Source organism: Phoenix dactylifera, chromosome 5, assembly GCF_051530095.1.
Source record: "Phoenix dactylifera cultivar Ajwa chromosome 5, Ajwa_hap1_PhDact_Kaust_v1.1, whole genome shotgun sequence".
Taxonomy (NCBI): domain Eukaryota; kingdom Viridiplantae; phylum Streptophyta; class Magnoliopsida; order Arecales; family Arecaceae; genus Phoenix; species Phoenix dactylifera.
This window is the reverse complement of record NC_143194.1, coordinates 27,771,875-27,796,191: the sequence shown is the minus strand read 5'-3', so window position 1 is coordinate 27,796,191 and position 24,317 is coordinate 27,771,875. Positions and strand designations below refer to the sequence as shown.

The following is a 24,317-nucleotide window of genomic DNA, read 5'->3' as shown; positions in this document are numbered from 1 at the left end:
CATGATCATAAATTTCCTTCATCAAAATTTTGAGTAAACATGCTTGTGGATATGTGGATTTGTGCTAACATATTGGTTCATATAAAACATTAATTCGTGTTCAAATATAGAAGATAATTTATACTCATAACCAAGCCAGTTCCAGTTTATAGCTTGGATCAGATATACTACGCTTTCCCTACTTCCAGTTTTTAAATCAGCAGGATCTACAATCAAGCTTGCATATCTGCCAATCGATGAACATCACTCATATTATTAAAAAGAAGAGGAGTGCACATTTCAGCAAACAAGTTGCAAGATGACATCCTCATCAGAACTCATTCGCATGACAACTGACCAGATAAAACCATGACACATGGGTTCTGAAGACATTTTATCCAAATTATGAATGGCTGATTTTGAAAATTCATGGCAGTGCAGATACAAAGTGCCCACATATTCACAGGCTGAAATCATCTCAAAACTCCTCCACATACTGATACTTCAAACATTTCCCTAACCTCTATTTGTGACTTCTCTAGAAGCGAGGCACACCGGTGGTTCAAATTTACACAAATGTCATCACACTAATCATATTTGAGCTTTCAACAGGGCCAGTCATGTATAAAAGCACTAAAATCTCCAGATGCCAGACATCATGAAACAACTGTGCCAAAATACCAGCATAACAAGACTGCCACAACATTATTCTCAGCTCCATTGACAGGAATATAGTAAAGCTAATCCTCTTTGAGGAGGTTCTAGGTCATCTGGAATTGGTTCTTAGAGGAGGGCCTTCTGGACCAGAAGAGTGATTTATGTCCATGTCTTGTAGCTCATTTACAAGTTGGGCCCGTCGTTCCTTCAAAAAGTTGAGTCGGTTTGTCAGCTTCACCAGTGCAGATGATGAAGAGGTGGTTTCCTATGTTAGAAGGAGAATAATTAAATTAAATTAATCATCTCCAGTGAAACCGCTCTCAAATGATATATTAATTTGAAGAATTTCTTAAAAGTTAGAAAAGGACCTTGACGTACGAGAAAACACAAGTTTATTCAAGTCGTAAAAGATCTCCAGACAAAGTCCTCCAAGTTTTGTAGAATATAGATGCTTACCTCAGGCTTGGAAGATGACTTCTTTGATGATGCAGTGCGGCCAACTGCTGCTGACTCTTCAGAAGAAACATTATCAGCCTTTAGAGAACTTGAACTGTTCAGATTTGCATTGTTTGGCTGTTGCATCTGAGAGGGCTGCCTATTAGGTAAAGATGGCAAAACCTGTGTTTCTGTCTTCACATTATCAACCTTTGGAAGGGACTTTTTTGAAGCAGTACGGAAACCAGCTGTAGTTGACCCTTCAGTGGATGGAATGTTAGCCAACCCTGAAGATATTGAAGAGTTCATATTTGACGTGTTCATCTGCTGCTTCTGGGAAGGCCGCCTATCTGAGGTAGATACCAAGTCTCGTCTTACACTTCTCACATTTTTAGTGTCTGCTGCAAGCATGGAGCTCATACTTGATGTATTTGTTGGTTGCTTCTGGGAAGGCTGTCTATCTGAGGTAGATACTGTATCTCGTCTCAGAGTTTTCACATTTTCACTGTCTGCTGCAAGCATGGAACTCTGTGTACAAAAAACAAAAAAGCATTTTGCTACCATAGCTAGCGAGCACCTTCACTCGAGCAAGTACAGATCCAATGCTAGAGTGAGAGAGTGAGAAAGAGAGAGAGAAAGGCCTACCTCCCCCCTTGATGTGGACTTCGGTAAAGTATTGCAGACAATTGTTGTTGGATCCTCAGTACAAGAGATCCTGTTGGGACCTGGAGACATTTTGCTGCTTTGAGTTGTCATATTTACCTGCTGGTTCAGGAGAGGTTGTGTGCTTGGCAAAGAAGGTGAATCCGGTGTTTGTACCTTCACATCCTTGCGGTTCGCCAGGGAATTTGAGTTCTGTTTACAGAAGAAAAAGCATGACAGCTTATATTGTCTGAGAAAAACTAGAAAATGCCTCTTTCATAAGTATACCTACCTCATCTTTAGAAGCATGACAGCTTATATTGTCTGAGAAAAACTAGAAAAGGCCTCTTTCATAAGTATACCTACCTCATCTTTAGAAGCAAACTTTTTCAATGGGGCAAGAGTCCCAAGAGTTGGGCTCTCCTCAGATGAACAGCTGCCGGTCCCTGAAAATATGGTATTGTCCTGACTAGCCCTTTCTGGTTTTCGGATATATGAAGGGTTCGCATTTGGTGAAGACAGTAAATCTTGTGTTGGTGTCAGCATTTTTTCACATGCTCTTCCAGAAGAAACATCCTGCTTCCAGAAAAAGTATACCCTAACTTATGATACCTTACAGAGATTAAGGGAGAAAAGAGATTCATATCTCTTTACTGCTTCAAAGTGCACTTTACATTTCAACCACTATCTATGTATTTTTATAAATAAAAATTATTTAAATTGCATATTTATTTACATATTATTCTTCGATTCTTTTAGTACATTGTTGCAGGAATATGCATATGAACATTTAAATCAGACACTGCATGCCTAAGGTAATGAATTAAGATGGCGAGTTTTAGATTTTTTTTTTATAATTTAAATTTATGATGAGTTTTTTTTAATGATAAAATTTATGATGAGTTGAGTCTGGTTGATTTGGTCATTCAGTCAGAGTCCAAGTCAAGTCAGTTTGGTAATCTACAAGCAATTAAGTTGGTGCTTTAGTTATGGCATGGGTTGTGATAATATGGGAATGACAAGGATCTCAACTGCCATGATCGATAGCTAGCATGGGAAGTGGGTATCCCCTTTAAGGAAACACTTAGGAAGTGGGTGCAGGTTTGAGATTCTAGGAAGCTTCCAAAGCAGGTTCATTACCCTAGGTAGAAAATTCATGCTACTAAGGCTATAAGATTGGAGGATTATGATAATGGTTAGGGTCACTTTGACACCTTTGTAAGAAAACAGATTTTTATTTTCTTTATAAATAGTTGATGCAAAATAAGGAGTAATAAGAACATTAGTTGATAAAACAGATTAAAGAAATTTCTAGGTCCCCTTGACGAAAAATCAATATTAGAGAGAAGAAAAGGCAATCTAATAATTTCAAATGCTAATGTATTTTTTTTGGTGCTACCGCATGAATAGTGGTCCTTTAGATTTCCATGTACAAAACTCTAACATACAAAAAATGCCTGTTTGGACCTGTTGTTTTTTCGTTTTGTTTCCCAAGTGAAATACTGCATGGACATTAATGTTGGAGATATAGCATTTGCTGGGGAATTCTGCCAGTCTTTGCTTTAATTCTCTCTTTTTTTGTTTAGTTCCAAAATGGATGATGACTGCCAAAAGCTCTAGAGGTTTTACAAACAATTTAAACAACAAAAGGGTTTCACAATGCATACTTGTTCAGTCTAGTTCAACTGTCTTCTTGGATTTCTGAAAATAAAAATAGAAATCCAAAGTGATACCAAAAGGACCCTAAACTATTAATTAACTTTCCAGATTATTATCATGATCAATTCTTTTTATCATAAGAATTAGACCCCATGAGTGATGGCATTGTGTGGTTACAGGCTGCATGTAATATCTCATTTCCTGCTCCTGTTTTTTGCAAGACTATTTACTTCACACCTGATAGTTACTAGTTAGCTGACTAAAATCAATTGCTCAAGTTACTCAATCATCGCCTTACCCTAACTTTTCGTTATTATTATGGACATCTCAATGCGTGAAATAGTGTTGATAGCATGCAAAACACAAAAAACTTATGAGTCGTTCATAACTTTTATTACAAGTAATCATTGCTTTGGCAGTGCTAATAACTACCCTTATAATTTTATAATCGGTCATTATTTAGCTAAAAATTCAGAAACTTTGCTTGATGTTACTTTACTGTTGCATTATAATGGCTGTCATTAGCAGTAGCTGCCCCCCAAAAAAATTACAATGACAAAACAGGACCAATCTGCTTTATATTGAATAAAACATTTCCTTTTGGAGTTAATTTCCCAGCAAATTTGGACAAAAAAAAGTCACAATTATCTAAGTTATATTAAGTAATATAATTTTGTATTTAGATTTTAGACAGATTCATAACGGATATAGTCTACAAATATTTAGGTAGAAAACATTATGAAACTAAAGATTGGCTTTATAATATTGCATGAAACTTTTTATTGCCTTCATTAACACACGAACATGACATTATTTAAACCATGTATAACATCCAGTTCTGGGCTCCTTCGTACAAATAATTATCATTTTGAATACTTGCACGTAAAGTGCAGATGTTCAGCCCTTTAGTTCTACTCATGTCTCTTACTGCTGCTTGTTTGGTGGAGCTTATTAACATGAAAAAAGAACAAGAGAAACAGATTCTTCCATACAATCCAGGAATCTAAAGCAATACAATTACTACCTTAAGCTTATATTTAAAATCCCATACATATATAGGAACAACAAAAGAGACTTGCTCTCTCGACCCTTCCTCTTGTTGACAATCATTCATCAATTTTTTTAACTTTTGAGTGGGATCAAATTACTTATACCAGTAGTTACCAGTATGGTACCATGCCAGCACCATACTGAGTACTGATAAATGAATATTAATTCAAGCAAAGCCATTTGTCAAATATTTCCCCAATCTTTATGGGCCCATTTAAAAATTAAGGCCAACATCACAATCCAAACACTAAAAGTAGGGTGCAACCAAATTTAAAGAGGTAGCAATATTATTCATTCCCTACCAACTTAAGCTTTTGAGGGCAGTTGATAAGTTGTCATGATCTCATAGCTTAGGATGCTTAAGGTCATGAGTTTAAATTCTCTCTAGGTTAGTTATTTATCTAATTAACCCAGTTGTCATGATTTTTGTCTTATCGTGTTTGGACTCATTTACCTCTGTATGCATGGTCTAGGCTCATGTTGGGAGAAGGAGGGGGGGCGGGGGGGGGGGGGGGGGTGTTAAGCTTTGAGGTCAATTGATTAGTTTAAAGGCAAAAAAAATTTGATCAAAGTAATAATGTAGAATGACTAAGTAAAATGCTGGTTTTCATGGCATGATCTATGAACTTTGATGATACAGAGAGGTGAAATGGAAGGTGCAAGTGTAGAAACCAAATAGACTAGACTTGGACAAGTGCAATGCATGTGAGAGGTAGCATGGAGCATGCAGCCTTACAACTACCCTAGAGCCAACTAAGCAAAAGGAAGAAAAGAAAAAAAGTAGATTAATAACATTGTGGAGTTGGTTGGGTGGTTGGTGATACATCCTCCAAATTTGCATTATAGGTGTTAGAAGTTTAATCGGCTTGGAAAATGCTCTTCTTTTTTCCAATTATGTACAAGCATGATGCCTGCACTTGTGCAGTTGAGACAAAGAGGTGATGCAACCCAAAGCATTAAAGCTGGTCGCGGTACCCATGCTGGTCACCAGTTGGCAAAGTACATGCTATAACACATTCTGTGTGCACGTGCACGTGCCTACAGCACATCTTGGCTTTTGGCATTGCATAACACAGATTGGCATTCTATAACATGTGTTAGGCTATGCTAGCTGGCATGATTAGTACCTCAATCCTCGACACAACCTTGTGTGCAATTTTATTTGACTCATAAGATGGCGATAGGTTGTTCAACGCAACTGACTGGTTTGAGCCAACTCAGAAAAACTGGCTCTCCACATGGTCTGGTTATTTAAAACCTAGATCTAGATTGGAAAAAGAAACTGTTTGATTTGAAATCTAGGTCTGGTTATGGGTTAGTAAATTCAAATAAATTGGGTCTAAATGATTGATTTCAAAGATCATCTAAAAAATGGGTTTAGGTTCGGGCAAAACCAAAAACTCATTAACCTATTGACAAGCCCTTTTCTTAAAATCTAAGAGCACATTGTCCTTTCTCCTTTTGCTATCTCCCAAATTCCAACCCTCAAAACTTGCCTCTCACCCTTTCATAAACCCTAGTTCCTGATTTTACGAACCTACTACCCCTGTTCCAGTGATCCCCCTATGGCCCAACCACCATGCAGCCTCGATGCCTCCTCACTCCTTGTCTGATCGAACAAAAACTTCATTCAAGTGCTATCCTAGATCAACAATCAGTATTGGCCTCAATGTCCCCTTGCAATCTCTTCATCTCTCTCTCCCCATCTCACTAGCCAATCGCCTTACCCCTGGTTCTCCCTTCAATGGCCAACCACCATGACAGTCTCTCCTCTTTCCCCTATTTCCTTTTTAACAAAAAAAGGCCTAATGTTACTAACCCACTACCCTTTCCACCAATCCACTCTGGTCTCATTCCAAACCATTTGAAAAATCCCTAACCCTGAGACACTCCAACCCCTGGTGGACCACTACTTAACTTCGACCAAATCGGGTCTAGGTCGATTAAATTAGGTATTCGTTTGGTTTCGAGAACTCAATCCCATCCAAGATTTAGGTCTAGATTAAACAAACAATTCTAATTTTAGGCTGTTGTCCGACATAGCATCATCCTGCACCCAATCTATCATCATCAATGGTGATGATAGTGGGCTCAAGCCATCATGTTAATGATACAAAGGAAAGGCCATGTAGCGAACCCACTAGGCCCTATGGTAGTTCGTTGACTTCTTCAAATACCTTCTCTTATTAGGTTGATAGTTATCTTTAGGAATCTAGATACCTCAACAAATTACTCATTTAATTCATTCTCTCCATTATGACCTCACATATGATAACATTACTAATTGAGACTCAACTAGACTCACAAGATCTTGGCCATGATTAAGAAGATGAATTTTTTGCAACCACTAGCTTGTCCGGTTGCTTCATTGATAACATATGCAGCATTTAGGACACTGGTGTTTGATACAGCAATTCTAATATACGTCTTCAACTCGAAATGATTAATATGAAGGGTGATGAACTTGACCTAGAGAGATGGTATGCAAGTGGTCATAGTTTAGTTCTAATACTCAAATAACATTCCTCTTCATGACCCCAGAGACATAAGATTTGCAATTGACCTTTTTAGAATTACTAAGTAATTCCGAAACAAACTCAGGATAGTTATGGCAGATGTCATGTTCCCATTGACATGAAGAGCAAAATGCTCTCTTTAAATACAATAAATACATGATGCCAAATCTACTTCGATTATTTTAACACAGGTTCATATAGAGACAGCCATGGAATTACACTCAATAATGTAAAGAAATGATCAACAAATGGAAGAGCTTACATCACTTTTTGATAACATTTTATTTTGATGCGCAAGAGTGGTACTCTCAATGTTTGCCGTCTGATCTTTCCTGTATTTGATGGTAATAAGCAGGTCACTATCTACCACTGCTAAAGGAACCAGTACATGATGATTTGAACAACACACACATATATATACATACACAGATACATATATATGCACATATATATAAATACACACGCCACACTTTTTTTTTGGTGGAGTGTAATTCAGTACAGAGACATGGCACAGATTGACATCGTGTAGATTTAAGCATTTAAATAGACTGCAGGTAACTACTTTATAATTTTGGGCAGAAAAGTAATAGAAGAAACATGCCATTGTCATAATATTACATTCTCCAAGCAAACACTTTATTGTTAAAAAAATAAATGTTGAACATGTATATTATTCTGTAATAACATCAATATTATAAATCTTATCAAGCAAAAGCTGAAAATTACGCCAATACTTCACTCAAATTTCTCAAAATTTTTGATCTAAATATAATTTTCTATGATGTCATGATCAAAATCATGTTAGGGAAGAAACTGGTGTTTTAGGAAGTTGACATTATTGTTACTAGTGCTGAGCATGTTTGATGGAAGTAGTTTACGCAATACTAAGGAAAGTTTGATGGGTGGTTATGATTCCAACAAACATGATCTTCTGGAGATGATTTGTAACAAATGCACTTCCTTCTAGTTAATGCACTTTCTTTCTTAACAATATTTTGGAGACTGAGTGTTTGGAAGGAAGGTTTGATGTTATGTGTGATACATATAAAGACATCACTAAGTTTGACATTATGTTAGATGATGAAGACTTAAAAGTTAAAAACCACAATGAACCCCCAAAATAGGATCAAGGACTAGGGTATACAAATAATGAAACAAGGTTGTTGATGCCACTTATAAATTGGAAAACCGAGACTAGGGCACAGCTTGTAGGAAACCTAAAGCATATGAATTCAAGCACCGAGAAACATGAAAATGATGAACATGCAGCTTTTCAGCAATGTCCCAATAGCATGGAATGGCAGCTACTAACACAGAATGGTGATCAGTCGATGTACTAAAATGACCTGTTCTGAAACAATGGATGATAAGATAGTGTCATGCACATGCAATGAGGCGGTCATGAAACAAAATGTCTATGGAGAGAAAGAGAAAGAGAGCTAATATATTTCAACAAACATTGATATTTTGATAGATTTTGGTCTTTCCAGACTGGATCAAAATAATCATTCATAGCAATAGATCATTGTCTTAGGACTAATAAACCCTAATTTCACATTTTGCTAGTTAGTACCTTACCACTGACCGACTTCTAGTTTTCGGCTTTTAGTAGTCAAGCACCGAGGATTTATGTAATCTTAAGCAGCTATGGCAATTCTTTTGCTTGTTCAAAAAGCCATTAACATCTAATATGTGGGTTGTTTTTTCTGAAGCATGTTTCCTTACACAGTTTGTTGATGTCATATCATTCATACGGATGTCAATAAAAGTTTCAAAAAAGTCAGTTTGACCAGGCCAAATAGGTTCTGAACTTCAGATTTAGCAGCTTGTAATTTTAGATGAAATTCAAAAAAATTCAAATTATATCAAAAATTGGAACACCAAAAACACGTGAAGCAAGTCAAACAATAAATTGGATACATTCTAAGCATTTGAATTATATAAGGATTTTTTTCTTACAAAATCTTATAAAAATTAGAAGTGCTAGAATTTTTTTCCTATACAAATTTAGAATACATTTAGGCTAGTCTACTGATTGGATCTTGACTTGGATCTGATTCGGTTACATTATTCTTGATTGGAACAATCCAGTAATGACGATCTGGTAACTGACAAACTAATTGCATTGAGCATCGGTTGGGAACTTGTGATTGACCTAATATAGAAATGATCCAATCTGAAATTAGTCACTTTATCATATGAAATGTGTCAATATCATAAAAAATCCCATGCTTCTGCGTCCTTTCCTCTTCCTTTTCAAATGACCCACATTATCTCCTCCCTGGTCTCCTTGGGCCATAGTTAACCTTCTTTGTGTCCTTTCCTCTGCATTTGACGAGTTATTGCTACAACATGAACACCACCTTTTTTCTTCATCCATACAAAAAAATTCAATAGTTCGAAATAATTACTGTAGCCTCAGGAAAAAGTAAAAAAAAGATAAGAAATGCCATCAAACCAGAAATGCATAGAGAACACAAGGAGAAAATATGGTCATTGATAAGGAAATGTATAATGAAGTGCACAAAGAGAGAAAAATTTACCCTTCTGCTTTATCTGTAGTATACAGAAGCTTACTGCATGATTCACACAAGGAAGCATTGGCTTTTTGCGGCTGATTATTAAGCTGCCCACGAAGATCAGCAACTTTCTGCTTCAAGTTAATGATATCTGCTTCAGCAAAAGCGACTTCTTCTAGATCTGCCCTGGTCTTTATCACGAATATAAACTATAAATCCAGAGCAAGATTTAGCTATTGTTTATTAAAAATAATTGCTAATCCTGTATGAAACTAACCTTGCTATCCATAGCAGATGCATATGATATATTCCCAGGTCTCATGTTCATCAGTCCAGACTCCAAGGATGCCCTCAGATCTCTCTCCTTTTGCAACTGTTCTCGCAATCTTTCCACCTGTTACCTCAAAATAGAACATGCGTCAATAAATTATGGACATAAGTCATAGTATAGAGTCCTTCCTGTAAATGACTAATGTAATTGTATGACATACTGTCTGGTAAGGAAAAGAAAAACTGAAAAATTCGCCAATGTTTATAAGATGGAATTTGCTATGGTGCTTTTTAAAATCTTTGTAATATAATTTTTAAAATTTTTGATTACCGTTCGTTATGAAATGAACGATCATGATTTATCTCGTGGCAACTGGTTATAGACAGTGGGAAGCCCAACTATGAGTGCCAAGTACAATACTTTAGGAAAAAAAAAGATTGATAATTGATACCATGTTTTGTAATTTTGGTGACATTGAGGGGCAAGGTCTGCTGAACCGAGCTAAACTGCCCAGTTCGGCATGTACCAAGCCAACCCAGTGGAGGACTGGGTCGGTTCACTTATTTTTTTAAGAACCGGCCCTGAACCGATAGGAACCGGCCGGAACCGGGCGCGAACCGTCCGGACTCGGTCCAAACCGGCCGGTTCGCATTGAGTTGGACCGGTTCCGAACTGGCCCCCCTCTCCCCTCTTCCTTTTGTTTTAAAGACTAGTTGGGAAGGACTGAGAAGTTTCTTGGGCATTCTCAACCCATTCAAATACCCCTCCTTTCCCACGGCGAAAAATACGCTGATTCAGCACGATGGAAGGAGGATCCAACCCTAAATAAGGTATGCTTCCTCTTTCCTATCTCATTTTCTCTCTTTTTTTTTGGACACCAAAAAATATCTTGAAATTTGCAAAATAAGAGAAGATTATTCCAAAATTTTTGATTTTGGCTTGATTTTATGATATGTTGTAGATCTATAGATGATCTACAGAATGACATAAAAATTTTAATTTTTAGATTATATATAATTTTTAAAAATTAAAAATATATATTTGGATTAAAAAAATAAAAATTAAAAAATTAAATTAAATTTAAAAAAATGTAAAATCAGAAGCGTATTTAGGGGCATGCAAGCTATTTTTCAGCTAAATTTGCTGTCTATTTATTTAAGTTTTGATGCGATCATGCACATAGTGACTTAGGTCTAAATTTGAAAAAAAATTGAAAAATAAGTAGCCTTTGATGTATGTCCACAGGCCTAAAAAATATATGTAGCATCCATTGTAGGATTCTACATGAATCTGGGCTCAAATTAATTTTTTAAAATATTTATATTTAAAACATTATTGTTATTTAAAAAAATATTTTTATTTAAAAATTATGAAAAATTAGTAGTATGTAATACATATTTCAAAAGTATTTTCTGAAGTAAAAAAACATATTTTCTAAATTTATGGTATTTAAACATATTTTTAATTTAAAAATTATTAAAAATATATAAATAGATAAAAATATGAAAAATTAGTACTATAAATAAAAATTATTATCTTAATCATAACATTTTTTTCTAGTTTCAAATAATAAACTTATATATTGCATAAATATATAGGAATGGAATCATTAAGAAAAAAGGAGCGAGAACGTGACATTAGTTAGGATCATGGGCAAATACTCTCGGGTCGGCACTATTGGAAGTACAACTAATGCATTACAAAGTTTAAAGAAGGAGAGGTAATCAGATTGAAGTAGCACTTAGCTGGTGGTTATCTCGACATATCTATACGCAGAAATGCCCACGTTAAATATGACACAATAAAGTTGCTGGTGACGAAAATTTATATTTCATATCAAAACCACTTATTTCAAACAGCATCCAAAAACACCTGTATAATAGCAATGAGTTTTAATTTGGCACAAAATATGCTGTTAAAGGTTTTTAAAGGGCTTATATGTTGTACAAATGGCAAGCAAATGCATTATATGGTACTAGAATTCCGCACATCCTCAGCACGTGAGGGAAAAGAAATGGATGGAAGGGCATGTTGGGAGCCCACTACCTGCTGGGCTCCTGTCCCTAAATAAAAATAGGGCATGGTATACGATGGCAAACTGTGTAATGGTATTGGATGGAATGAAGATCTTGGGGCACAACTGAAGACATAAAACAAAATTTCATCATTCTCAATGAAGGAATATAAGAGTGTACGGATTGCTGACAGGATTTTCCATCTCACTTTCAGGTTTTAGCATAGGAATCACTGATGTTAAATTATCTACACAACAAAAGCTACCTAGTCTTCTCCTAAAGCATTGAAATGTTTCTTGATTCTCAAATTCAGCAATTATTTTTTCTTACATATACATATTTCTTCATTTGACAAATAAATATATCCTTTAACTGGCAAAAAACTGCACCCATATGGTAGGAGTTAAACATTTTTTTCAAATAAAAATTTAAAACTACTTAAAGATTCCAAAGATATTATAAGCAATAGAAAAGGTACTAGCAAATATCAAAGCAAATGAAATATAATTGCTGGGACAAGCAACTAAAAAAGACTTCACAAAACTTTTCTTCTAAAATTTAAAAAATCAAGTTGTGTGTTGATTCTAGAACATAGTAAGGGAAAAAACAGAACTGTAAGGAACAGAATATCAAAACTGGCACTTACATCTTGCTCAAGAGCTAAACGACGCTCACGCAAAGCTTCCTTTCGTCTTTCCAGACTTGCCTGCAGCATTGTATTTCCTTTTACCTTTAAAAAAGAAAAAAGCATGTTCATCAATTTTTGTATGCATGGCACATTTCTGAAAATATTTTAAACTGACAACTTATAATGTATATGAATTAGAATAGGCACCTCCTTTGCAATTTTAGTTTGAAGATCACTCTTGGTACCCTCAAGCCTTTGAATAGCAATCCTGATTATGAGGGAAAAAAGTGGAGTAAAAGGATGGATATAATCAACAAAAACAGTAATTTTACTTCCATTAGCTGCCAAGATAAAGTTAATCACAACATGTCAATAAGCTGAATCCATGCCTACTAATATAGGTGATGGCCTGTCAACCATCTAAAACACATATTTGTCATATGTATATCTTATTTATGTATTCCCATGGCCATATCTTAGCTATGTGCTAAATTTAATGGGTAAAATATACAATTTATAAGACAGTACAGGTAACAAGCATAAAAGCAAAACTAGAAAAAGGAAATTACAACAAGACAGTGCAGCAGAAGTTTACCCCCAAAAGACAAGCTCAAATAGTAAATACAATACTTACTCATCATCGCTAGAGTAGTCAATTGACTCCATCGAGAGGTTCTTTCTTGCCTGGAAAACAAACAAATAAGAAGACGAGTCTTCCTTTATATAGCAATCTACAGTGCAATATAATTACACTCACAGAGGTACGTCCCCATACAGTGCGTTGTTTAATACTGGGCGCTGGTTCATTTGATTTGTCTGTGACACTTGAGGTTACATTGTGACTAACTGACTTGAGCATTGCTTCTGTGGAAGGAGGAACGTCCCCAATGGATTCGTTGGGCTCGCAGCTAGGTGCAGCAGAGGAATTAATATTTTCATTCCGCAAAATTTCATACTTCTGTACACCAACATCCTCAGGATATGGGATATTAGATGTTGATGATTTCTGATCATGATCGTGTCGCAACAAAAGAGTACGCTTTGTGTTTGAGGGCTCATCATCTCTTGGAGATGTACCATCTATATCTTCATCTTCAGTAGCCTACATAGTCACATAGTATTGAATAAATATATTTCCAAACAATACTAACAGATGCAAATAGTGGGACTCCTTCGTGAACACTACTCTAAATTAAACAATAAAATATGTAATGTATAGGCAACATCATGCATAAGATTAGAATTTTCCAGATAATTTATACTGCATCAAATGAACTATTAGTATTATTTACTACTGCAATTAAGAGGAAGGAGTTTCCATGACAATTAATCAGCATTGATAAGTAGATGAAAAATCTGACAGGAAGCCTAAAATCTAACACTAATAACCGTGAAGAACTAAGTAGCTGTTAGCAGTCGTCCAATTATAGTCCATGTTAACCAACCAGTGTAATGAATCAAGTTACTCTCCCCTAGATCAGCAAAAAGGAAAGTTAATGACTGCCTTTTTTCAACCCTCTGTAAGTGAATACCAAAACCAAAAATGCCAGCCGGCAGTTATAGAGACCTATATTATTTTTTACTCAGTTAAGTAATCAGGGCACAATGATCATAGTCATGAACTCATGGTAATGACTTTCCTTTGCAAAACAAAAGAAAAACATAACTAAACAAACTTGATAAGGAAACTGTTCGTCTCAAAATGTACAAGAAAAACTGCTGTAAAGTAAAAATACAAAGATAATAAAAAAAGTTGGAATAAAAAAAAATCAATTAACTATAAGTATGCAAGGATGCATAACCTTATCATCATATGGATCACTTTCATCATAACTGCTTCTTTCACTAAGTGTCCCACTAGACGAACGTTCAGGATCATCATCTATATCTGTTTCAAGGCCATTATGTCCATCATGATATCCATCATCTTCTGGGATGTCATGATCAGTTGACTCATCATCTTCAGCATCACCACCTTCAGATTCAGAATAAAGTTCTGAAGAAAAGGATCCGTCCTCCAAAAGATCCTCCTAAACAGCTAATTGTTAGTTCATAAAGCTCAAATACATTAAGATTAAAACAAGTATCTCTATATGGAAAACTAAAAGGAATCTTACATCAAATATGTTTCCATATTCCTCTAGTAGAATTATAACAATAGCTTGAGCATGGTTAGCAGCTGCAGCAGCCTGAAGAAGCTGAATAGAACCATCCCCACCCATAGTAAAATCATCCTCAAATTCACAATCACCAGCCAGGAGCGGGCGCAGAAGTAATGGGGCCATGCAAGCTGCTAAAGCTGATAGAGACATCCGATTCTCAGATCTGTGATAGGCTACTGTTCGCATCATCTTTAGAATCCTGAAAGAAAATAAGTGATGTCGGGTTGTAGAATTAGCTAATAACACACTACCAGATGGCAGTAGCAAAAGAATTTTGCAAAAACTGTCTGAAATCATGTAATGCAGAAAACACACTTTGCCGAAGCATGTAGGAAACAACTATGAAATCGCTGAAAGAACGGTCACATAAAACATCGCTGTGTAGAATGTTTTCTTCAACAGAGTTATGCATATGTTCTTTGTTTTTTTAAGTTTAAACTCATATAAAGAAAAGGGAAAAAATGTCTTCCATCAGGAAACATAGACAAGAAATGTTCCATTTGTATGAATCAACAATTTATCCACAAGTTTGTGCAACTTCTTTGTGAGATCAAGATACTTATCGTAGGGCCAACAGTCGGGTAACAGCAGCCAGGCATTTCTTATAAAGCAGAACAAAGAAAATCAATAAAATGACATTCTTAGAAAATAAATAATTAGCAACAACAGGAAGTGCATTTTACCATTTATTATGTGCGATTTAAAATTCTCATGGTCTAAAATTAAAATCATACGACCCATTCAGCTAAAGCATTAAAACAACTTGTGTTACATAAAATTCAATTGAGCAGAGGACTCAGGATAAAAGTCATAGTTAATAGTCTGTACATCGGCTAATGATAGAATAAAGACCACTAATGTACAGGCCTGCACACAAATGGTGCATGTCAAATGAAAAGAAACAACGATTGCACCTGACAGCGTCCATAAAATATACGAGCTTGAAGAACAGCTCTTGTTGTCATCTTTAAAGAGGCTATGAAAATAAAGGAAAAACAATCAACAGTAGCAGGGCCTACTAGGGCGTGTCATATGCAAGCTTTTAACGGATATCAATGGGCATTAGAAATGCTAAACCATCACAAGCAAAATCTTACACCAACACTGAGAGTCTGAGACAATTGACTCATCATTGAATTTAAAATATTCTAGATGAACAAGCAGAAAATAGCTCGACTTCTCCATTTTGACATTTATCTCTTACTAGTAGCACTCATCTTGTATATCACTTCATTATTGTATTTCTCATGTCTGAAGAAGTTCCTCTCTTTCGAAATACTCCAATAAAGGGTTCATCAGGGAAAAATCAAAACATGCATAAAAGTTTATTTTATATAGATATGTGCGACAAAGATAGTGAAAAGAATTGTTGGTCATGGTTATAATTACCTGAAATAAGAAAGATCCACAAGTTCATTGAGTTTGGCAATATTAAATAAAATGCTATATCTATATATATTGTCAAAACCAGAACTTTATTGCTTGCATCACAAAGATAACTCATTTTAAAACTCAAAGGGCCCATATATATATATATGCATACTCATGGTTTTCTAGACCGTGTTGAACCGGCCGGTTTAGGGCGTACCGAGTTGGACCGGCCAGCTACCAGCATGGTTCAATATAACGTTTCAGTTTGATATAAATTTGCCCTCGCACCCCACACATCGCTGGTACACATCACCACTTCCCCTCTCCTCCCCCCCACCCCCCCCCCCCCCAAAACACACACCCCCTTGCTCTCTCACCCTCCCTTCCTCCCTCTCCCTCTCTCTCTCTCTCTTTTCCTCTATCTCCTCCATCTCTGGCTCTCCTTGTTTCGATACGCCATGGAAAGGTATGGTATAAGGACCTATACCGTGTCGAACCGGTCACCGGCCGGTATGCACTCCGATACCAGTTCGGTGAATCTTGATGCATACATTAAAATAATATTAACGATAAAATTATGTACCTCTGCACTAGACGGCGATTAGGCTCAGGGAAAGTTTCATATATTGCAGCACGCATAGCATCCATTCTATCTCCTCGATCAGTTCCTATTAAATATCAAACTTTGTGAAAAATTCACATCCTTGAACAATATGATTAACATTCAATAGACTATTGAACATAATAGAAAAGGACTATGTATGCATATACTTATTGATCTTCCAAGTTCCAACAGTTAATAACTATAAAATGATAGAAGTCCAGGTATTACAAAATTTCATGAGTTTGTTCAAAAATTCAAGTACTGGACTTGACACTACCTTGAAGCTAAACATTAGTTGCTAGAACATTCACGTTTTTTACTTTCCGAACAAGCGTTTATGCTTCTCAATGTTAGTTGTCTTAAATGTTGTTACAGATTTCATAGGCTTGTTCAAGTATGAAACATGCCATTATTTTGAAGCTCATTATCAGTTCCTATGATGTTCTCATCAAGTGCTTATACTTCAAAGTAATAAAATATAGAGTACAAGATCGGTTATATAACATGATTGGCATCATCTGCTCCACTGTATATATTTGATATCATATGCTTGCAGTAAACTTTCTTTTGAAAACTCCTATTCATCTAGAGCAAAGAAGACAAGGATCCAAATTCATGCAGCATACTTACATTATACATATACACATACTAGTATACAAGAACGTGCAGATGCATGTCTAGGAAAAATATTATGGTTATCAAAAATTGAATCAGTTTGGTCGGTTTTGATGAATATAATTTAGAAAAAAGATAGGACCAAAAGAGACAATAAAAAGGAGATTCTCATGAGGTTGGTTATGTATAGTGACTGAGAAGAGAGAGAAAAAGAAAAATAGGCCCATCTCTAAATTTGAATGGAACTGTTATCCAATGGGAGAATTTGCTTTTCGTTATCTTATTTTTTTTAAAAAAAAATAGTTTTATAGAGAAATAATGTGATGCCAACCCTTCCATCCAAACATAGGATACTGTTATATCGAAAATCTCATAGGTAACTGACACAATAAGTAGAATAAAATATCAGATATCTCAAATGGCATTGCACCTGTTCTATCTTGTTCGAAATCAGCTTTTCTGAACTTGGATGTCTGATTGATCTTGCACACTATAGCAATACTTTAAAATATATAATTCCCATTACTTTGTCCATCTTATGTACAACTTTTTAATCTTAAGCATACATTTTTTATTCAGAAAAGGATTACCAGCAGTGGAAAAAGATGCATGGCCCTCAAAAACAAATAAAAAGAGAAAAATGCTTAGCACAACAAAAGATGCTGTTAATCCAGAATTAACATATATAATATGAAAGAACTAATATAATTTAACTTAATATCAAGAAAAGTTGTCTATCAACAAAAGAATATGTAAGGTACAATTGCTATGACTTCATAATGAAATGTGAATATGTACTCTAATGCCCTGGACATACTGTATGCATCCACCAGTGCAGTACAACATGATGCAGGAACTGGAGATGATGGCAACTCCCGAAGCACATACTGCAAACATAAAAAAGAATTAAGAAATAACCATAGTTCAGCTGAAACTAATGAACAAAATAATGAAAAATAGCTCATATCTTGATTCTCTAGCAACAAACACCTTGATACAATCACCAATAACATGTGCATCCTCATCTGAAGAGAACTCATTTTTTCCTGAAAATAATCAAATTCGGACATAATATGCTGTTAAGATATACTATCTGCTACATTTAAGAGATGCCCTGCTTCTAAATATGAAAGATAGGATATTGGCCTCAACTAAGTGAAAAATAGACAATCTAACAAAAAAGATAATGGAAAGGAAAATAAGGAGAGCATACAAACCCTGTTCATAATCTTTAACTCTGCGTTTTACCTCTTCAACATCTGCAGACTGCCTCAAGATACCTTCCACTTTGATCCCTGTGAAAAAATTAGTGCAGTCAAGCACATTCAGACCTCCACAGCAACAGGATAAGAATTTGACTTTATTCTCTTTTATATAAAAGAACAAACTTCCAAATAAGCCCCTACTTTTTTAGGGTCTGTTTGGCAATATCCTGTCAGATCCGGCAGGATAAAGGGAGGACCTCATGGGATGGGGAGGATGAGAGGGGGCGGACTAAAGGAGAGAATACAGGGAAGCTATGTGCCTGATCTCAGCGGGATAGAAAAAAGACCTCCCAAGGTCCTTTTTTTCTCCCCATGGGAATCAGGACCTGCAGCCTCCCCACGCTCTCCATCCCCATCTCATGCTCTCTCCCTTCCATCTCTCTCTGAACTAGCCTTCTGGGTCCCACCAGATCTGGCAGGATGTTCCCAAACAGGCCTCTAAAAACTAAAAGTTACTATAACCATAAGTCCATAGCCATCAATTCCTGTCCCAACTCTTCTGATCAGCTTTGTAAATGCTCATAATTTAGTAATGCCTCTGATATAACATGCCCCTAGCATTTGTGAACACTGAATTTGGATCTATTTCATAGTTTCGCATACACTTCACAAGAGGCTATCATCCTTAACTTCAACCTTCCACCTTACTCATCCAGACCAAGGACCAGCATTGGTGGTCTTCTTTTTCAAAAATTAGCATATAGAAAATAGATAAGTAATGACACAAGCCATATTAATACGGTAATCTCTTTAATCAACATTGATGAGGCCTTTCTAGTTTCTTTATTAAATTTATGGAATTAAGAGCCCTCCAATTATATTGTCCATCCTGGCATTCCTCTCCTCTGAATGCAAGAGGTCATATTTGTCATTCAATTAGTTTTTTTCTTCTCTTTGACAAAATAGCAAATTATATGTTCAAAATCACACTAATGGGCTATGGCTTGAAAATTTCTTGTTAAGGTAACTATTTGGAACAACATTCACAAAGAATGTTATCTAGCACAAAATCACATTTCCTACTCCATGAAGTAAATCTAAATTATGGAGAACATGACAACGACAAAAGTTATCCGTTCTACGTTTTCTTAGTGCACTATGTAGATTAAAGAAATTTGAAATAGGTGTTACAATACATAATAAAACAACAAGAAAAACAGGGTTTACCATAGTCTTCAATGAATCTGAGGGCCTTCTCCAAGAAAGATGGGCTCCCATCAATATCTTCAAGTGCAAGCAAAATTGGCCTACCAATCACTGTGGATTTCACAGGTTCAGGTTCCTTATCTTTCACTGCAATAACAACAGAAGAAACTGCTCAATCAGTTAATCCATGGCTGTCATCCAAAAGGACCACATAATCATAATATACATGGCAAAAAGGCTTATAATCCTACATACTCAGTCAAAAGGAGCACAAGAAAGACTTAAAGCATAATCAACACAAAAAAGATTGTACCATGAATTGCACATTAGCAACAGAAACAATAATATTTCAAGAGTTAGTCAAACATAAATGAAATGTTGACCCATGCGCAAACAGCACTATCTCAGCTTGACCATGTGGCATCAACATATGCTTGCTTGAATTAAAGTTGGCATAGGAAAAAAGATATTTGGCAGCATGTTCATCCAAAGTCTTGGTTAAAGAATACCACCATAGAACCTACGTGGAACTTTCCGTTGTCAATCAAGAAAGATTAGGAAGCAAAAAGTTTAATTTCTCTCTTTCTCTGTTCGCTAAAGTAATATGATACAGTTTCCATATAGAGAAGAATATACATCAGTTCTCTCCAAGTAATCAGTAAAGTGATTACAGTAAAACAAATACCTGCATAAAATCCTCTCTTCAGGTCTTTTTGGCGAAAGTAATCTTCATAGCAATAGCTACATGACCAATATGGGTCAAGGTAGAATTTCGCTGGTGATGCATTATCTCTATTTTGATAAACAAGAGTATTTTATAAGGTGCCCTTGTTCCTTATATAACTATTTTAGAGTCCATCACAAGGATTGAGCGATAGCAGTCCTTGGTAAAACCAATCTCATTGTTCAACACATATATCTGAAGGTAATCTAAAAAGAAGGTAAATTTGAAGGTCACCACCTCAGTTGCACTTACCTTATTGTTGATCCTAAAATGCATGACAAGTACCTACTACCTACCAAAAAATAACAAATGAAGGAAAGAAAGGAAAGTAACACTATTTCAGATTCTATCATCCCCCCAATGACAGAATATAGGAAACAATCATATGCCTCAATGAATCATGTAACGATAAATACATTTGTTTTTTTAATCTTCTCAATGTATTTCAGCTAGTTTGTCTTCGAGAGGCTAACTCTCCCTTCAAATAACGCCAAATCAAGGTCGGCAGAACCGTCTCGAACTGGGCGGTTCCGGCCGTTCCGAGCCATACCGATGACACCGGCCATTTCGAACCGTACTGGTGGCTCACCGGTATGGTTCCGGCAGCGAAAACGAGACTCATTGCTGAGGCCGGAGAAGGAGAAGGAAAGAGAGAACGAGTGGGGGAGGGAGGGGGAGGGAGAGGGAGAGGTTGGGACACCGGCGGAGGGCCACGAGGGGCCGGCGGAGGCCGCGGGGGGCGAGGCCGTGGTTGTTCTCCTGTTTTCAATGAAACAGGGGTCTGAGGTGCGGCCTCGCCTACCGGGGCCCTTCGCCGGCGTCCACCACCCTCCGCCAGCCTCTCTCCTTTCTCTCTCTCTCTCTCTTTTCCTCTCCCACGGTACCGTGCCCTCGTCGATACAGGCCCGTACCGGCTCGTGCTGTCGGAGAACCAGTACGATGCCCGGTACCAGTTCCTCCGACCTTGCACCAAATACTTTTTCTCAAAACAAAAGTCAGAGTGTCCTCCAGCCTTCTAAAGTGATCATGTCATCTGCAGATGACAACTACTAGATGTTTTCAAGTACCAAGTCAGACCACAGTTGAGGGTGCTTCATATCTAGCAAAGAACAGCAGATTTTAGATACATTCCCATCTCTCCATCATCTTTGCTCATAAGAGATAAAACATTAGAGCATCATCTTTTGGTTTGGAAGTAGCCAGTGGAACATTTTCTATTTTCTGACATGATGAGGTGCAAAACTCATTAAAATGAGTTTGAAGAATGGTATAGTATATTGCGATTCCAAGAGATCCCATCAAAGGGAAAAAGTTCAAAGTTCAAACCATGTGACTGAGCTCCTCCAAAGTTTTGTGATACAATTCTTGAGAACAATGTAAATTGTAAAGTATTGTAAACATATTTAAAAATAAAAAAATAAAAAAGTATTAACTTAAAACATGTAATCACAACTGTTGAAACAGAATCAATCTCATTCCGATACTGACAAGGTTAGGAGTTGACTTAGGCCGCAAGCCAGAATTTGAATTTAATGTTAAAACAACAAAATGAGTTTTTAAAAGGTGGCAATGAATGAGAATGTAAGCCTTAAACTATGGTGAATAAAAGATAGCTAAAACCAATACTAAATAGTTTGGGCTGGCTTGCTGATTATTGTTATTATAACTAAGGTATTAAAGTACTAGTTTTGGTAATCATACCAGCATCAACCAGTATAGGTCATACCAATTGTCAATACCAAACATCTGTTGATACCAACTACCAACACTTAATACAGGAAGGTTTCCCTGCCCATCAGGAACAGCATGTCTGGCAGAGACCAGTACGATCTGGTGTGGTTGAGTACTTGATCCACGAACATCAACACGGTAGTGAGAAGTGAGAACAGCAACTTGGTGATGAACTTCTTTAATATTTTTATCATAAAAGTTCAAACAATATATATGCAGTTTTGAAATCTAGAAGTTTAAAGTACACATAAAGATGTTTTAAAAGCTACGTCATGCCAGTATACATAATTTCAGGCTAGTTTCCCTATCCCAGTAGATTCTACTATTCACATTTTCTTTTTAATGGTATAAAAGCTCCCACCAACATTGATTAATGAACCTTAGGAGTCTGCAATCCCTGATATTTAATAGTCCACTAAGCCCATTGACATGCTCATATGAAAAAGGATGTAAACTACTAAAAGCATTTGTTATTTACTAAGGTTCAGTCACATAACTGAGCAAGCATTGTGGTTGAAAATCTTCAGTTTAGGGTTTAATTTACATAAATCACAGAGTTAAGCTTTTCTCGAGCTGTTTGATTGTCTTGACAGCTTATCAATTCTCTCAAATGTCATTAAGCTCATTTTATCATCGTAAACTGATCTAACATGAATATCAATGAGATTTCTCACATTCTTCAAGGTTTCTAACATGTTCTAGTAAAATGTTTGCATCATAAGTTTTTCACTTGGAAATGAGCTCAGTATTGAGGAGAGACAGAAAATACCCTATCTTCTTCATTCTGATGATCATACTCCTCGCTTCTATTAGTGACCATCTCAGCAGTTAAACAGTCCAGTTAAAACATAATCATTTAATCATCAATACTTAAAGTACAACACCCATGTTTTTCTAATTTTCTCATTAAATATCATGATCATGCATACACCGATGACTTTAAATTAATCTTTGGTAAGTCTTAGCCATCTGCAACTTGCCTTTAAAGCCAAACACATTGGAGAATTGGATGTCAGCCATTTTTTGCTATGCGGTGCTTCATACAACAAATTGGTACCATCCAAGTTATTCAGATAATGAAAAGTAGAACAGTGAATGCAGATACATAGGGCATATCATGCTATAGCTTATTCACTTAGTATAATGATAGGCAACATGATATGCACTTTTGCGTATATGAGCAAAAAAGAAATATCAAAAGGGGGGAAAAAGCAAACCTTGTTCCCCTGAAGCTTCATTTGAGTCAGTAATATCATTGCAGAAGATTCCATTCTGCCCCATTGCACATGCACCAGGTGCTAGTGCCAAAGCATTCTCCAATGCAGATTTCCATTCATATAAATCCTCCGAAGTTTCTGCCTGTTTGATCAAAGAATGTTGACATAATCAAGGTACGCAGTACCGACTGCACCGATGTACCGGTGGGCATCGGTACCGGTACGGTACCGAACCAAACCGAGCCGAACCGGTACGGTACCGATGGGGTTAAAAGCCAAAAAAAATTGGAGCCGGTACGGACTGGTCGGTACGGGCCGGTACGCATCCGTACCGGTCGGCACGGACCGGTACGGTTCGGTACCGAAATATGTAGCTGTACCGTACCGGTATGTACCAGCCGGTACCGGCCCGTACCGACCGATACCGCCCGTACCGACCGGTACGGCAGACCATGGACATAATATAATAGCTGTATATTGCAATATCTGGGCAAAAATTAAAGACAGAACGGCACGGAAACTTGCCTTTAGCGTAAAAGTTCGCCCATCACGGCCATCAGGAAAAAGCACTATCAGAAGCTTTTTATCTGCTTTTACAACAACACTGTGCAATTTACAGTACATTAAGATTATTGCCAATGAAGATTTAGGGCTAAATTAACATTTCAGTTGGCATCAGGCTTTATTAGTTTATGAAGAAATTCCTACCTTCCAGAATTGTTTAGGTCCATACCACCAAGGGTAAGATTCGCTTCATTTCCTTTCTGAGGGAGAAAATTCTGAAAAGATGGGGCCCACCATTATTGACCACAACAGATATGCGGCAAGCAAATAAGCACTAGATATCAGAAAGAAAGAATATTTTGTATGAAGTCATCAACTACAGAACATGATTTTTGTCAATATTTTGTTGCAGAAAATGATGCTTTACAAGGGCATAAGATATTACAAGAACTGTGGATACCCTCGAGGTTGGGCAAAAACTCATAAGTTAGGAGACGAGGTCAGTAATTATCTACTAAAGTTGCAGTTTCTCATGAGAAAAAAAAGGGAATGGATGCTGAAAAATGACGGAGTTGAATGGGTCAAATGTAGCTCTTTTCTTCTTTAA

The 24,317-nt window shown here is 36.5% G+C and overlaps 1 protein-coding gene across 11 annotated transcripts in view; it reads right to left on the bottom strand.

The window, feature by feature from the left end:
• Positions 1-371: 371 nt before the first annotated feature.
• LOC103695721 (rho GTPase-activating protein 7-like) overlaps positions 372-24,317 on the bottom strand; it is a 32,281-nt gene continuing 8,335 nt past the window's right edge. For 3 of the 11 annotated variants that reach the window (XM_008777123.6, XM_088722124.2, XM_089930822.1), the window contains 21 exons: positions 23,915-23,985; positions 23,732-23,810; positions 23,207-23,348; positions 19,556-19,681; positions 18,341-18,418; positions 18,114-18,169; positions 17,941-18,010; positions 16,488-16,572; positions 14,489-14,732; positions 14,174-14,401; positions 13,129-13,473; positions 13,006-13,055; positions 12,579-12,639; positions 12,390-12,473; positions 9,735-9,851; positions 9,482-9,648; positions 7,201-7,270; positions 2,080-2,289; positions 1,717-1,926; positions 1,093-1,599; positions 372-901 (listed from right to left, as the gene is read on the bottom strand). In XM_008777123.6, the coding sequence (XP_008775345.4) occupies positions 746-901; positions 1,093-1,599; positions 1,717-1,926; positions 2,080-2,289; positions 7,201-7,270; positions 9,482-9,648; positions 9,735-9,851; positions 12,390-12,473; positions 12,579-12,639; positions 13,006-13,055; positions 13,129-13,473; positions 14,174-14,401; positions 14,489-14,732; positions 16,488-16,572; positions 17,941-18,010; positions 18,114-18,169; positions 18,341-18,418; positions 19,556-19,681; positions 23,207-23,348; positions 23,732-23,810; positions 23,915-23,985 (3,156 nt within the window). In that variant the 3' untranslated portion in view covers positions 372-745. Of the gene's footprint in view, positions 902-1,092; positions 1,600-1,716; positions 1,927-2,079; positions 2,290-7,200; positions 7,271-9,481; positions 9,667-9,734; positions 9,852-12,389; positions 12,474-12,578; positions 12,640-13,005; positions 13,056-13,128; positions 13,474-14,173; positions 14,402-14,488; positions 14,733-16,487; positions 16,573-17,940; positions 18,011-18,113; positions 18,170-18,340; positions 18,419-19,555; positions 19,682-23,206; positions 23,349-23,727; positions 23,811-23,914; positions 23,986-24,317 lie in introns of all 11 variants that reach the window. The other 8 variants (XM_088722119.2, XM_089930821.1, XM_088722121.2 and 5 more) reach the window with 5 other exon arrangements.